Source organism: Quercus suber, unplaced genomic scaffold (genome assembly GCF_002906115.3).
Source record: "Quercus suber isolate HL8 unplaced genomic scaffold, Cork oak 2.0 scaffold_35, whole genome shotgun sequence".
Lineage (NCBI taxonomy): Eukaryota > Viridiplantae > Streptophyta > Magnoliopsida > Fagales > Fagaceae > Quercus > Quercus suber.
In genome coordinates this window covers 1,167,059-1,182,941 of record NW_027069500.1, presented here as the reverse complement: position 1 = coordinate 1,182,941, position 15,883 = coordinate 1,167,059, and the positions used below count along the sequence as shown (strand labels likewise).

At 33.5% G+C, this 15,883-nt stretch overlaps 1 protein-coding gene across 2 annotated transcripts; it reads right to left on the bottom strand.

Annotated features, from left to right (window-relative positions):
- Window positions 1–156: 156 nt before the first annotated feature.
- LOC112017498 (uncharacterized protein At1g01500) lies at window positions 157–4,425 on the bottom strand. Of its 2 annotated transcripts, none has more exons than XM_065770718.1 (4): window positions 3,943–4,425; window positions 3,619–3,750; window positions 2,076–2,879; window positions 157–823 (listed from the first exon to the last, which is right to left on the bottom strand). In XM_065770718.1, the coding sequence occupies exons 3-4, from the start codon at window positions 2,781–2,783 to the stop codon at window positions 596–598; spliced, it is 936 nt and encodes a 311-aa protein (XP_065626790.1). In that variant the 5' UTR covers window positions 2,784–2,879; window positions 3,619–3,750; window positions 3,943–4,425; the 3' UTR covers window positions 157–595. The 2 variants fall into 2 exon arrangements, with proteins under 2 accessions (XP_065626790.1, XP_023905721.2); XM_024049953.2 differs by having other exon boundaries at window positions 3,619–3,715.
- Between the last annotated feature and the right edge of the window lie 11,458 nt (window positions 4,426–15,883).

Below are 15,883 nucleotides of genomic sequence, written 5' to 3'. Positions count from 1 at the left end.
TATAAAAAGTTTCAAGTCAATTTTCACCTAAGGCCCCTAAATGCATCAAGCCGCGCTAGTTAGAACTATGGTATTGTGTAACTAACTACAACCTAAAATTAGGATAATGACAATATAGTCAGCATGCAAAGCCAACATAACAAGGATAAAGACAAATTTGACAAACTGAGTCGTGACCCGTTGAAAGGGATCTACATTTCTTTCCATTACCAAAACTTTACTGCCATCAGCTCGTTACAAAACAAAAGAATTCACAGATATAGAAGACCACAGCAGACAACACTTGCTATGTGGTCGCACACACTAATGAGTTCATTCCCTACAAAATCAAGTGAAAGTGCTGCTGAGAGATTTCCTGCATTTATAGTTGTACATTTGAAACAAATGAACCTCTTGTAATGGTTGCAAGGCTTAGCCCCAGCAGAGGCCAAGAAAAGATTGAACTCATGCATTCCTACGCTTAATTGCAAAATCCATAAGCCTCCATATTGACAACCGAGACATGTCGGAAGTACCACTAAGTTAGCTGCCTTTGTATCATGGGGGAGTTGAAAGGATGACATTTTGCTAGAAGGGCAAACAATGAAAGTGCGGATTAAAGTAGTCGCCTTCTAAAGTTGCTGGTGGTGCCTTGGTATGTTCGAACCAGCAAGCCCACTCCAATTCCAACTCCAAGACAAATGCTAAGGCCAATCCCGACACCTACTCTTACGCCAGCATTGAACCATGAAAGTTCTCCATCTTCATCTTCAAAATATGCTGTCCCAGTGTAGGGGTTACTGTAGTCTTCATTTTCTGGTTTGTGGTTCGGGAATTCTGACATCTGCAGAATAAATTAAAATGAGCAGGGTGCTAGGTTATGGGAAGTAAACTTTAGTAGCAATGTAAAACATATGTAAACATAAAAATCTTCTTGGTGAAGACATCTTTGTTAATACCCTGATAAAAGTGCCAAGTGTATAATTCATGAGACAAGTATGACCATTAAACTAAATTACACAAATCAGATGAAAGAAAATTAATCTAATCCTAGCTGCAATAACAATATCAATTATTGTCACATTTGGGCTATTGCATCCAACAGACCTGAAAGCGCTGCAGTTGACTTCAACTGATCAAGATAAGAACAGAAATTGCATACTGATTATCAGGGTGAAGTTCCTATAGGGATAGTAAAGCAATGTATGTTAAATGCACCCAAAGGATTTCCAAAAAGTAGTTAACAAATGTTGTTCAGATTAAAGCAGCTTTTGCCTACTTGAGAGTATTGTGAAGTAACCAAAAGAAGTTTAAGATGCAACATATATAAAGAAGGACATCCATTTGTAGATCAGCTGATACACTAACGAAAGTCACAAATGAAAAGATACTGGCTTTAGCATATAGAAGAAAACCACTGATGGGATCCTTCCACATCCACGTGTACGTGCTGTAATTATGTGAATATAATTCAGTATGAACCAAAAGATAATTTCACCAAAGAAGGTTCTGATGACTCTATAGAACATCTTTATATTATTTGGGGGTGGGGGGAGCATTTGACTCCTTAACAAAGTAGGTGAAATTCTACCCATTTCAAGGCCAGGGTCATATTGAGCACACCTCTGTACTAAATCAAAATGGGTGTAAATGTGTACATACAGTTTCCACGGTTATTTTGTATTTTTTTTAGTCATTACATTATACAACAATGAAAGACCGAAGAAAGATGACAAATTTTTTTCAAATATACATCTCTGCCTGGATCTATCCTTCTGACCATGTGTATATTTGTAGAAGTCACTCAAAATAATGACACGCAAAACAAAAAGTGTAGTATTGTCTTAGTTCTTAGCTTCAAACCATGTGCCAGCACCTATCCTTCTGACCATCTAGGATAAGATTGTATATGCCTGTCCAGAGTCCAGACATAAAACATTCTATGCAACAAACAAGGGAGTGAACATTTAGCAGCAAACAAAGGGAACATGGGCAATGATAATGCAACACTTGCACAAAATATGAGCAGAACATCTAAAAGTCAGAAAAGCAAAAACCCATCTAAAACTTAAAGAATTAAATTAGCAAAACAGAACCTGCAAATCAAGCCCGGAAGGAACATCTTTCTGGCTTTCAGTCGTCTCATACTCAGGTATCGAATCCAACATGCCCTTCCTCATATGCTTTTTTCGACGACCAAGCTGCAAAGTCTTTGTTAAGATAATTGGAGTGCTCAAAAAGGACCCAGCAATGTAGACCTCAATTGTAGGTGAAGCCAAGTCTGGCCCCATCAATTGCTTACCCTTAAAGAAGCCAGTGCCCAGAGTTATATCAGATTCACAATCAATGCTCCATCCCTGGCCTTGAGTATTTGATTCTCCAACAGAACCATTACTATTACACAATTCTAAAGCCCCCAATAACACAAGAATATCCTTATCAAAGACCTCAAACTTCACACTTCCTGTCATCCTGATACTATCAGTGCTAACAAATGTAGCTTCTTCAGACTTCTTATCTAATCGATCCCTTCTAAGAAGGGTTGACACACCGTCAGAATATATGCTAGCTCTAACACCATTAACTTCAAGAAGCGTATCGCGATTGAGTGGAATATGGTTTAGTGTGAGGTACTCAGGAGTGGAATCATCAATCTCACATTTGCTAACTCTAACATAAAAAACCCTCAAATCAAGCCAAGGTAATGACCCCTTGACGCAGGGTTGATATGAAGAGTTCCTCATAACCATGTGCCCATTGTCAGTTGGCCCATTTCCATTAGATGAATCATAAGAATTCTCCATGGCTTATGAGTTTAATCCTCAGTATAAAATTTCCACTTTAATTGAAATGATGATTTGGATAATCAAACAAATGAAACTCAGAAAAGGAAAGAAAACCTGCAGCCATATGAATGAAGTCAGATCAAAGAAATTTATACAGCATAACTTGGACATTGCAAAACCTAAAAACAGTGGAAACCACAAACACAGCTGATCAGTGTGCAGGAGAGAAAGGATTGGGGGTGTCAATTTATAACAAAAGAGATGAATCCCAACTTCTCCAAAGACCCAAACTGTACAGAAGAATCTATATGAACAAAATAAATGACAAACACTTTATATTTATAATGGCAGAAATCCAGGACACAACACTTAAACAGAAAGGCAACACAGAAAAAGAAGAGAGGAGCATAAAGTCTAAAGTTTAAACTCAATTAGATATGGAACTGGTCAATATAGAGGGCTTCAACAGAAGAAGAGAACCAATATATGAAAACATTTTGCTCTGTAGGAATTGCACACAGAAACATAAAGACAAATAATTATGTAGAGGACAGGCCAACAGAGCAATCATCAACCCAGAAGCAGAAACAAAGGATAAAGAAGAGATAAGGAGATGAAAAAAGAACTAAAGAAAAGTCCAAATAAAGTAAGTGTGAAACCCAACAAATGTTCATAGCAAAAACCAAAAGCTGAAGAAAAAGTCTCTTTCTAAACCGATTCACACCCAAGTTGAGCAGATTAAAAATACAAAATATATTTTACATCAAACCAAATTTCCAAAAAACAAGAAAGATAACCCAACAATTTAAATTTATAACTAAATAAATTACAATTAAAAAAAAAATTAGTTTACCTTCAGAGAAACGTAGCATACCACCAGAGCAATATGTAGCTGAAATAGCAGCCAAAAAATTTGTATACCTCCTTCTATATGGTCTTGCTGAAATGTTCTGTGAAGACGGAAACAAACTAAGAATACACCTATCTGTTTAAATTGAGTAACAAAACAAAACACCGCAAATTTCAATAAGACAGCCAATTTTGAACGACAAATAACTCACGTCATGTATACTAACATACATACAAAACAAAACTTCTTCTTTTTTTTTTTTTTTCACAAAAATTACCATGGAATCATAACCAAAACTGTAATATTTAATAACGAGAAAAAACTCACCGTGTATGTATAAACTACGTACTCTCTTTGCAGCCTCTTATAATAAGCAAATCGAATTTCAGCCTCTAGTAGTGTTAGAATTGAGAAATAGAATTGACCGACCAATGGACCAAGACAGAGCTCTTGATCTCTTCTGTAGAAGAATCGTGGCCACGCAAAATACAAGTTGTCAAATCGAAAACAAAGAACAACCCAAGTCCCTGTATTCGACAAACATAATTGGGTTGTCTATGTTTTTCTTTTTTCTTTTTCTTCAATAATTCACAATCGATCAAATCAAAAACTCAGAAAAACCCATGACCTTAAATTTCAGAAACAATAACGGGTTGTCCGTCATTTGCTTTAATTTTATTGTTTATTTTTGTTGTTGTTGTGTTGGATTTGCAAGTATTATTATCCTATATTAATAAAGTGGGGTCACTCTGTATCTGATATTCTTCGGATCTTATCCAAGTAAAAGCGCAGTTTCACAAGGCCGAGGTATTGAAAACGATGGGCAACCTCTATATATTATACGATAAAGATTTATGAATCTACCTGACACCGAATAGCCTCTCTCTCTTTATATATATATATATATATATATATATTAAGCTCAATCACGTGCTTTGTCAAGTTGTCATGTGAGAATTGGGAAGATATACTTGAGATTCCATCTTTCTCTTTTTTTTTTTAATGGTTGATTTTCGTTTTCTTTATTTATTTTAAAGATAAGTACATAAGGGGGAGGAGGTAGAAACAATAATAATATTTTACTCCAAATATGTTGAAATCAATTTTTTTGTGTGTATTATTTAAACAAGTTATATGACTTATTAAGAAAGTCATGGAATTAAAATTAAATTACATATGATAACTTTTTCAATTATCATATAGTGAGTTGGAGCAAGATACTTCCAAACATGTTTAGAACTAAAAATTTTCCCACAAATAATAAGGTTACTACTGATCTACCATTTAAATCAAATACTTGACTTGTTTTATAATATCACAAGGAGATAGGAGAGTATGATCAATAAATATAGTAACATAAATTTTTCATAATAAATTTTCTTTTTACAATTTTTTTTTTTGAGAATATTATCATAATAATGCACTAATTACCAAGCCTCAAGTTAGCAAATTGTGATAACATCTTAGAGCATTCATAACAGTGGAGCTAAAAATTTAGTTTTTTAGTTTCACCAAAAGTTACTTTATCTATTTTACCTACATGCCGCAGCAATGGATCTATTTTAACTTTCAACACAATAAAATAATATAAACATTACAATAAAATAATATATCTCTTACAATAAAATAATATATCTTACTACCCAAAAAACATCCACAGCACCAACCATAACCACCTCTACCATCAGCCACAGCCACAACCACAGCCGTCGCCACCACCACCAGTAGTAGCAATCCACAGCAGGAAAAAATAAATAAATAAAACGAATATGAAATAAATGTTTAGTTAAGAGCTTTCATCGGAGAAGAAAGAAGAAGAAGAAAATGCAGGACGACTCAGCTGAGTCGAGCTCGGAGTTCCGAGTGGGCTAGCGAGTCCAATCAGTGAACGATCCAAGAAGAATCGGAATGGTGAAGTGCGTGGGGCCCATCGAGGGCCACGTTGGCGAGTGGGTCGGCGTGGACCGGGATACCGGAGAAGCCAAGCACGATGGATACCGGAAAAGTCGGCGGTGAGATGGAGGACTGAGCGAGATGGATCGATGGCGTGGGATGGCGATGAAGATGAACCCAGAACAGATTGGTGATGAAGATGAAGATGAAGATCCAAAACAGATCAGCAAAGCAGAGAGTAGATGAGGGAGAGAAAAAAAAAATGAGAAGGAAAAAAGAAGAAAGAACAGAAGCGGAAGAGAGAAAAAGAAAGAAAGAAAGAATATTTTTTAAATGAAAGAGGAGAGAGAAATTTAATAAAATAATTTTTTTTTAGCTCTTATAAGCAGTGCACATCTATCTATAGATGTGCACTATATCAATGGAGCTAAAAAAAATAGATTTAACTCCGATGTTGGAGCATGTTTTTTAGTGTTTGATAAGTTAAAAAATACCTATATAATAATATAGCATCACTACTGTAAGTGCTCTCCTATCAAATAAGGAAGTCGATACCGAACCGGTACCAGCCGGTACGTACCGTACCGGTTGCATACCGGTATTGAAACATTAACGTTTCGTACCGATTTAAATACCGGCCGTACCGGCCAATTTCGGACAATACCGGCCGGTACAGAAAAAAGTTTTTTTTTTTTTTGTAAGTTTTGTAATTTTTGAATTTTTGTTAGGGTAGAATGATAACTTATTTGCATTAACTTATTAGTATTATTTGTTTTCTTAATATGCAATGGTAACTTTTAAGCTTTCTATTTTTTATATTGTGTGTTTTTTTTTTCTTTTAATTGATACTAAAGTCTAAAATTATGAATAATTAGTTTTGAATTGAGGAAATATTTTATGGTAAATTTTTATATTTATTATAATATATACATACACACATACATATATATATTTATTTAAAAATATAAAAAATAGCGGTAAACCCGAAACGGTACACCGGTATTGACCGGTATCCAAAATATACCGTACCACTAAACAAATCGATACGGTCTCCGGTACGGTATTAACTCTCTTGCTATCAAATCATTAATGCATATTGCATCTCCATCTTACCGAACTGCCTGACATCTAGTGTGGTAGGCATGTTACTAGAGCTTGAATTATGTGGAAAACTTGAAACTTTTTTTTCAAACATTCAAATCAAAACTTTTGATCAATAGTGTAAAGTACACATTGTCCTTATCCTCAAGATATTTTTACTAAGCCAAATAAAATGTTTTATAGTATATATATGGGTCGGCATGTCCGGTTAATCCTTAGACATATATTAATTATTTATTTTTTAAAACTATATATAGAGATTTAAAAAATTGTAAAAAAATTTATTTATTATTTATTTTTTCAAAAAAAATTTCTTAATGTATGCCCTATAAATTATATATATAGTGAAAAAGAGATATATGATTCAAATCACATGCATAGAGTATCGTAAATAATAATGTTACTAATGCACTATCAGGCCGACTCAATTTTATAGGCAACTTAGGCAATGGCCTAAGGCCCCCGCTTTATTAATATAATATTAATTTATATATCCATATATTTTAATTAAGGTTGTTTCACCATATAAAAAAAAATCAAGGTGCCTTTATTAGCCAATAGAATGCATTTAACGCATCATTTTAATGGAAAAACACGTTTACACCTATACTTTTTAAGCAGTGCTAAAAGTACTATAACATTTACTGAGTTTACAAATGGGTTTGACTTACCTCCAGTTAGGGATGTTCACCAAACCGCACAAACATCAAAAACTGCACCAAAACCGCCAACAAAATAGCATAACCGCACCGCACCGCAAGTAAAAATACGCTGCATTGCACCGCACTGCATGGTACAATGCAGTTTGCAGTTTTATAATAAGAAAACAGTACAAATTGCATTGCACCACACCCTCTCTATATATTAATATATTTATTTATTTTTAATATTAAATATATTATTAATAGTTTAATAACCCTAGTTTTCATTTTTTTTTTTTTTTAAGTTGATAATCCTAGTAAATGTTAGCTAGAAAAGTCAACCCAAAATAAAGAAAAACTAGTTAAATAATTTAAAACTTGGCCCTAAAAAAAAAAAAAAAGTTTTGGGCTGGGTAGGAAATGCCCAAAATTTGAAAAATATACCAACTTCAAATTGCATCTTATATATAGCACCACACATGTGACCGCAAAAATGAGGTATGGTATGGTTATAGTTTTGGCTAAACTCTAAATTGCATCACATCACACTGCACATGTGATCACAAAAATAAGATACAGTGCAGTTATAATTTTAGATAAACCACACTGCAAAGTGTGGTGCTAAAAATATCTCAAAACTGCATCGCACCGCATCGCAAACACCCCCGCTCCAATACTTTTTTAACTAGACGTGTCGTTTTATTTTAAGTATATAAAAGTAAGTAGTAGTGAGTTTTAATCCTCGACTTTTATGTTATTAGGGGATAACATGGAATCCACATTTTTATCTTCTTCTATTATTTACCACCATTTTACACGCTGCAACTACTCCTATTATTTGCACATCACATCATTTTAAATAGAACTTTTCACATCAAATAATCAGCCCACACGTTTCCTTTTAAATATATATATATATATATGAGATAGAATTCTACATTTCAAGGATGCGTGATGGTCAAACGTTTTCTTTGGTATAGATGGAGATTGAATTTCATATCTCTTATTTAACCATGAGAGACTTTTCTAGTTGAGCTAAATAGAACCCACTGCACATTTCCTTGTTAGTTTGTCACTTCGTTGTACAACTTTATAATATAACTAGTGTCGGTTGCGTGCAAGGCATGTACTGCATCTTGAATAAGAAAACTAAGGTATAATTTTTATTTGAAAAAGTATGAAACTATATACATAAAAAATGTATATCATTCAAAGTTAATCTTATTTTTATAAGAATTTTGATACCTATTTGCTAAAGGTGATATCTACTCATCAAAAATTTCTAAAATGATAAATGTGGGGGGAAAAAGCCCAAAGCTACTTAATTGGCCCGGGACACCCTATTAAGGGCTATTGTATTTTCGAGGAGCAATAGGTGGTTGGGGCAGCCCATCTGAAGCAGGAAGCCCAGAAGTAGAGGGGGAGTATCGTCCGAAGAGATCATCACTGGTCCGAAGACGTCTTGCTCCTCAGCTACGAATAGCCTTGATCAAACAAACGTGAGGAAGGTCCGAATAATCTTCCTAACGATCCCAACGGTAATGATAGGTCCTGAGTGGATCCGGAGATGATCAGAACTAAAAAATATCTAAAGGAAAAGCTGCTACCACCGCATTTAATGCACTGCAACAGCTTTTCTGGCCGCATTTATGTGGAGAAGACCCCTGAACAGTATAACCTCGGCTACCACCACTCACAAAGAACTAAAGCAGACACATGACGTGACATGCACTTGAGTAGATACGCAGATGAAGAACAGGTGGACGATGGAGATGATAGGAGAGGATGCTATATAAAGAAGAAGGGTCCCTGATAATAGGGGACAGAGGGAAGAGAGAAAAAAGAAAGAGAAAAGTTTTACTGTAGCTCTGAATGTTATAATCACTGTTTACTTAATAAAATGTCTCTTCGGACATACATTCATGGAGTTGTTCAAGCATTAGTTCATGTTATCATTATTGCAAGTAACCTAGCCAACCATTGTTTACTTCATAACCAGCCTAGCTCTTTCGCCCACTCTCTACAAATTTATTGTCTTGGGTTCGTTGACCCTTTGACCCATATCTTTTGGGCTTGGGCTACCAAAACTGACCCTACAATAACGAATATCATCATTTTTCAATAATAAGCAATTGAGTTTTGCTAAAAATGTTAACATTGATTTGTATTGTATTAGGCATTTGCTGAATTGTATTACACACATGACATTGTATTAGACATGTGCTAAATTGTATTAGGCATGTGCTAAATTGTATTACACACATGGCATGGGAGTCATCAGGGTGGAGCCATGTATATGGGTGGAGGGGCCATGGCCCTCCCATAATTTTGAAATTTTTCTTAATATATATAATTATTTTAATATTTTCAAAATTTAGTCTACAAAAATAAGAGTTGGCCCCCCATATATTTGTATTAGTCCAATAATACTCTTTAAAAAAAAAAAATAGTTGGTTTAATAGTTATAGATACATAACTTTATTTTTCACAATTTTATTTTTTATTATAAAATGTGCTCTTATATCAATTAAATATTTGATAAAGTTTAGTACTAAACATGTTTGGATCTATCTTGTTTAACCCGTTATGTAGCGATTAATAAGTCATTGACTTATTAAAAAAATCTTGTCACTAAAACTACACATGAAATGTCTCTTTAGTTGCCACATAATGAATTAGAACAAGATAGCTTCAAATATGTTTGGAATATAACTTGTTCATCCAAGTTTTGGATTATTCATGTTTTTTAAAATTTCATTAGTTCAATCGAAATATTTTGTACTTACTTTAGTATAAAATTTGATAATTTGTATTGAAAATTAAACTTTTTAAGTATTTCACTATAAAAATAGTAAAAATGAATTTTATTTTATGAAAGATCACCATCAAACATAATTTTGATTGAAAATACTAAACTTTTTTTTTTTTTTGGTATATATATAACTGTAGGGTTGGATTTTGTGGCTCAAGCCCAAAGACAATTAATTTGTAGAGTATAGGTGAAAGAGCTAGATTAAGTATAGGATTGATAACAACGGATCACCGCTTTCAAACACAAGCTGACATTAATTTGTACGTAAACTTTGATAATCCGAAGAGCTACACTATTAGTTTTTCTGATGAACCAAAATCCTAGGGTTACAACCAAGTTTTCTCTCCCCTCTCTTGTTAGGAGCTTCCTTTCTTTATATAGTCACTCTTGTCCTCATCTCCATCGTCCACGTGTTCCTCATCCATGAGTTTGTTGTAGTACATGTCACGTCAGACATCTTCTTTTAGCTCTGTGTGAGTGGCGGTAGGTTAGGATGCACTGTTCAGGGGTCTTCTCCACATAAATGCGGCCAGAAAAGCTGTTGCAGTGCATTAAATACGGTGGCAGCAGCTTTCCCCTTAGATATTTCTCCATCCTTATCGTTCCATGGCATGCTCAGAGCTTATCTCGATCAGGTGGTCTTTCCCCTTAGATATTTCTCCATCCTTATCGTTCCATGGCATGCTCAGAGCTTATCTCGATCAGGTGGAGTCCTCGGAAGGTCATTCTGGCCTTTCACACATTCAATTGATCTATGATATCGCGTCAGAGGATTACAACCTCTTCGGACAGGAGATGCCCTCTTCGGACTGTGATAATTCTTCATCTTGAGGGTCCCACTTTCAGTCGGGCCTTACCTTCTTCATCTTCCTCTTCTCGGACGCAAAATAGCCCTCCTATGGGCCTTCGGCCCATTACGTTGGGCTGGGCCCTTTTTCCCCCACAATAACTTATCATATAAAAAAGCGCGTGTATATAATAAAAAAGCGCGTGTGTGTACATGTATGTGGGGTAGTCTTGATATATATATATATATATATATTAGTGTCGCAACTTAGCCCTCCCCCCAAACAAATATTTTTGGCTCCGCCCCTAGAAGTTATGGTAGTTAGTTAGTTACCTAGGCCAGTTGGCAAGAAAGGATCAGAGTTAGTTATAGTGATGAGCATGAGGGTATAAGTCTGATTGTAATGAGAGGAAAGGGAAATCATTGATGAATGAATACTAAACACTACATTAGTCTCTATTTCCATTTTTGTTCTCTCCATCTTTCTTAGGGAAGCCTAGTTGTCCTTGAAACCAACCAGAAATATTATTTCCTCTGTGTCAATCCAAGATTATCTTAGTTGAGTCTTAATAATTGGTATTAGAATCAACCACCATGTCAAGTAATCGGTCGTAGCTAATTGAGTATGGAATTAAATGAGTTGCGGTTTTATGGTCGGATCTCGGTGGGGGTAACCTAGAGGGTAGATTATAATCACTAATAGGTTAGTGGAGCTACCAAAAAGAGAAAGGGCTATCATCAGTTATTTAAATCTTTGTAATAAAATATGTCATGTGCTGCAATTGAAACTCTTCGTCAAATACGTTCAACCATAGACAATGAAAAAAAATTTCATTCATACTTTCTTCTTTATCATTCTACATGAGTTTTGGTGCAATCTTTAACTTAATTAGTTTTTAATGAACACCCATTTTAGGAAAGAAAAAAAATATAACAAAAGGCACGTGTCATCGAATTTTCCATTAGATAAATTATAAATTTCGAAGATTTAAACCTAGAAAATCAATGTTCTCTAAGTAGCAAATAAAACACCTTATATTACCATTCTAACTTTCTAAGTATTACTACCATTTAAAACTCAAAACAAATAAAGAAAATTTTTGGGATGTTAAAATTTAGTGAGAGTATTTTAGACATTACACAATAGAATATCTTAAGAATTATAAGTTTTCATTTGGGTATAATTGAGAGAACAGTAATATGACATATTTGCTATTTCCAAAATATTAAGGGAGAAATTACTTGATTTTAAAATTTAAGGATGAATTGTTAATTACCGCAAACATAAAATGATGAAAAGTGTTTTAATGTTTTTGTTTTTGTTTTTTTGCTTATGTTTTTGTTTTTGTTTTTTTTTTTTTTGCTTTTGTGTAGAGTGTGTCATGTGTGTGAGTGTAAAACTATGTGTTTTTACTTAGAATGGTTAAATGGTGCATAAAGAAAAAAAAAATACAAAATACAAAAATTCAACCTAATAAAACTATATTTGAAACAGTGAATTTTGGCTCAACAAAAATTGACTAATAAAAAAAAAAAAATTCTAGAAATATAAAGAATGACACAACATTTTCATAATACCTTTATAACTTTGTTATATTTTACTTTGACTTGTAAAGAATTGATACTTCAGCAGTTGTGAAAATATTGTGACGACAACAAAATGTCTTAACATTTTCACTAAAGAAATACTATATCCACAACATTTTCATTACAAATCATATGTTATAGGTTGTTATGGGTTGTTATTGGTAGGTAAAAAAGTAATTTTATTGATAAGTTTAAATTAGAATAACGATTTATCACTTAAAATTTGTTATGAAAATATTGTGAAAAATGTTATGGATATAGTACTTTTTTTTTTCTTCACAATACATTTATTTTTAGTTGTAGTTGTTTCCAAAATGATATTTTATTATTTTATTTTGACATATAAAGAATTAACACCTCAATAATTTTGAAAATATTATGGCAATTTGTTGTGTTAATATTTTATTATTGTGAGGGACCAAAACTCAAACGCAAATGGTAAAAATCTGAGATGCTCTAAGTAATTGGCTTTCACAATTTATTAATCATAAAAATAAGGTAGAAACTCCGCAATGGGAGGCTTAAACAACTGATTAAGAGAGTAGGAGTGAGGATGAACTAGTCTAACATACATAAACTGCTTTCTTGAGATGTAGGGGGTAAGGAAGAAAACAAAAGTACAATGTGTCTCCACTTAACCTTTTCAGTTCTCACTTTCTCTCTTCTTCTTCTCTATGGTTTTCTCTCTTGAAATCTTCTAGCCCCTTCTCTGTTGTAGTCTTCTCCCCTTTTATAGGCATTTTTCTTTCCCTTATATCTCCAACTGGCCTGCTCCTAGCCGGATTTTTGGGATACTTGTCACATCCCCCATTGGTACTACCCCCTTTCATCATGAAATAGGACTTTTGGGGGGTGTTTGCACTGTTTAAATTGTCCCATATGTATTAAATATGGTAGAAATTAGGTAGAGAATCTCTCATTAATGCGGAGGTGACGGCCTCTATGATCCTTATACTTTTAGGAGATTTCCTAAGGTGCACCTGGTGGGGGTGGCATCTTGGATTAAAGGGGGAATCGGTTGCCTGTAATCCTTCTTTTGTCCACTGTAGGACCACCCATGCTCATGAACTCGGATAGGAGTTTCGGTATTGGTGGCATACTTAGATTATCATAGGGATCATCCGAGGAATTTTCCCTTTACTCTTCTGACGCTCTTGCTTCTATTCATATTGATGGCCTTGGCCCATCTCTTCAAGTATGATATTCTAGGCCCTTTGGGCCTTGGCCTGGAATCAAGTTCACTCCCCCCATAATTATTATTATATTAGCAAGTTCAACAGATGATATCACCGGAAAAAAAAATGATCATGTCATTTAGTAAGTTGCAATATTTTTTTAAAACAAAAAATAGGTCATATTGATCCATACTTTATGATTTATTTTAGTTAAATTATAATTTTCTATTACAATCTATGTTTTATTCATTCATAAATATTTTCTATTGTAAATTGTGCTAGAGAAAATTGAATACAAAAACTTAATTAATAATATTGCATCTCAAAAAACATGAAAAATAAATTTAAATGAAAAATTACATCAAAAGTTAAATAAATATTATTTAATCAATATTTAAATGTAAAAAAGGTATGATTTAAACTTTTTGTCTTAGGCTCCAAATTTTTTAAGCCAACTCAGTGGACTATCACTTGAACCTCAAATAAAGAAGCAGATGCACCTTTACATTCTTGTTTTATATTTCTGCAATTTAAAAAAAAATAAATTGTAATGTTTCTTTGTTTTAGTTTAAAAATAACAAGCCCAAATCCATGTTACAACTCAAGCACAATCCTATCTGGGGAGCAATCAAAGTAATCTTAATTATTTGTACAATAAGTCTTGTGATTGCAGTTTAGTATACAATTAGTGTAGGTTTAGCAATTTATAAATATCCTGCATCACATTCATTGTAATACAAATGTTTGTTTTCCCTTTTTTCTTTTAAAATAGGTAGTTGGTGTGGGGGGGGGGGGGGGGGATGGGGCAATACAACAATTTAGTATAGTACAGATATAATCACTAAGGACTTTTCTCTCGTGGTTGTAGGCCAAATCATGTAATTCTTACGTTCTCTTTTTCTCCTCATCCTCTCTTTATTTTGGATTCTAAAAATCTTCAACAAATTAGAACCAAAATGATAAAATAGTTCTCAATAGTTTTTCTCACATGCGTGTGCACACATATAAGTTTTGGCAAATGATATGTGATAAGATTAGCAAAAATTTAAGTTTTAACATATTGGTCATTAGGCAAATGGCCAATTTATTCACATGTAGGAAATATACATACAAATATATATATATATATATATATAGAGATTTGTATATATTAAGAGAATTCAGAAAGTTAGTTATTGCTTTTTTTCCTGTAAAAAATACCCCCAAATTAATTAACCAACAACTAAAAAATTGGGTTAAAATAGTAAATTGGCAAAATAAAGTTAGTTATTTCTTTTTCTACTGTAAAAAATACCTCTACCTAAAACTTAAAATTGGGGCTAAAATAGTAAATGGACAAAAATAATAAATTTCTACTTCTATGTTGAAATGCTTTCTTGCTTCTAATAAACTCTTACTTTTACGTTAATTTAAATTTCTACTTCTACTCTCTAACTCCCTACAAAATAAGATCACTCTTTTGTTAGTTTTAAAACTCCTTTAATCTACAAAACTCACCCCATGTATTCATTTTTATTTTTTTATTTTTTTTTTGTGATTGGAAAAAGTAAAAATCTCAATTATAATAAATGCAAATTATTAATTTTTACCTAAAAAATAGAAGAGTCTCGAGCACGCGCGTGAGCGCATACTCAGAGACTAGTATGTATGAATGTATGTATGTATGTATTTTTTTTATTATTTGAGTTTGAGGTTCAAGTTTAATTTTATTGAGTTTATTATAGGGTTGTAAACGAGACAAGTTATTTATAAATAATTCGAATTCGATTCGAGAAAAAAGATTTGCTTATGTTCATTTATTTCGCAAACAAGCCAAATTTAAATATAGGGATAATTACAGTAAACCCACCTGAGGTTAGACCCGTTTTCACTTTGCCTACCCGTGGTTCAAAACTTATCACTTTACCCACCTGAGATCCCTTCCGTTATCACTTTACCCACCTGAAGTCCCTTCCGTTAGAGATCTGTTACCCACCTCTCCCTTTGCCGTTAGAAGAACACATTTTTAGAGAAAAACAAACATAACACGAATCAAAAAGTTAGGGTTTGATATTAAAAAAAATGTATATGAATGTAAGAAATAAAATTCCAAACAACTACAAATCAAATTGTTTGAAATTAAAACAAGTATTACACCGGTGGTGGCTCTTTTGTACTTCAACATGATCTTCCCCTTCCACAAACTCATCAACAACCCAATCACCCAGGTCTGAGAGAGGAGAAAAACGATTATGAACCACCCATGGATACCGACCAAGGATCGGCGACACCA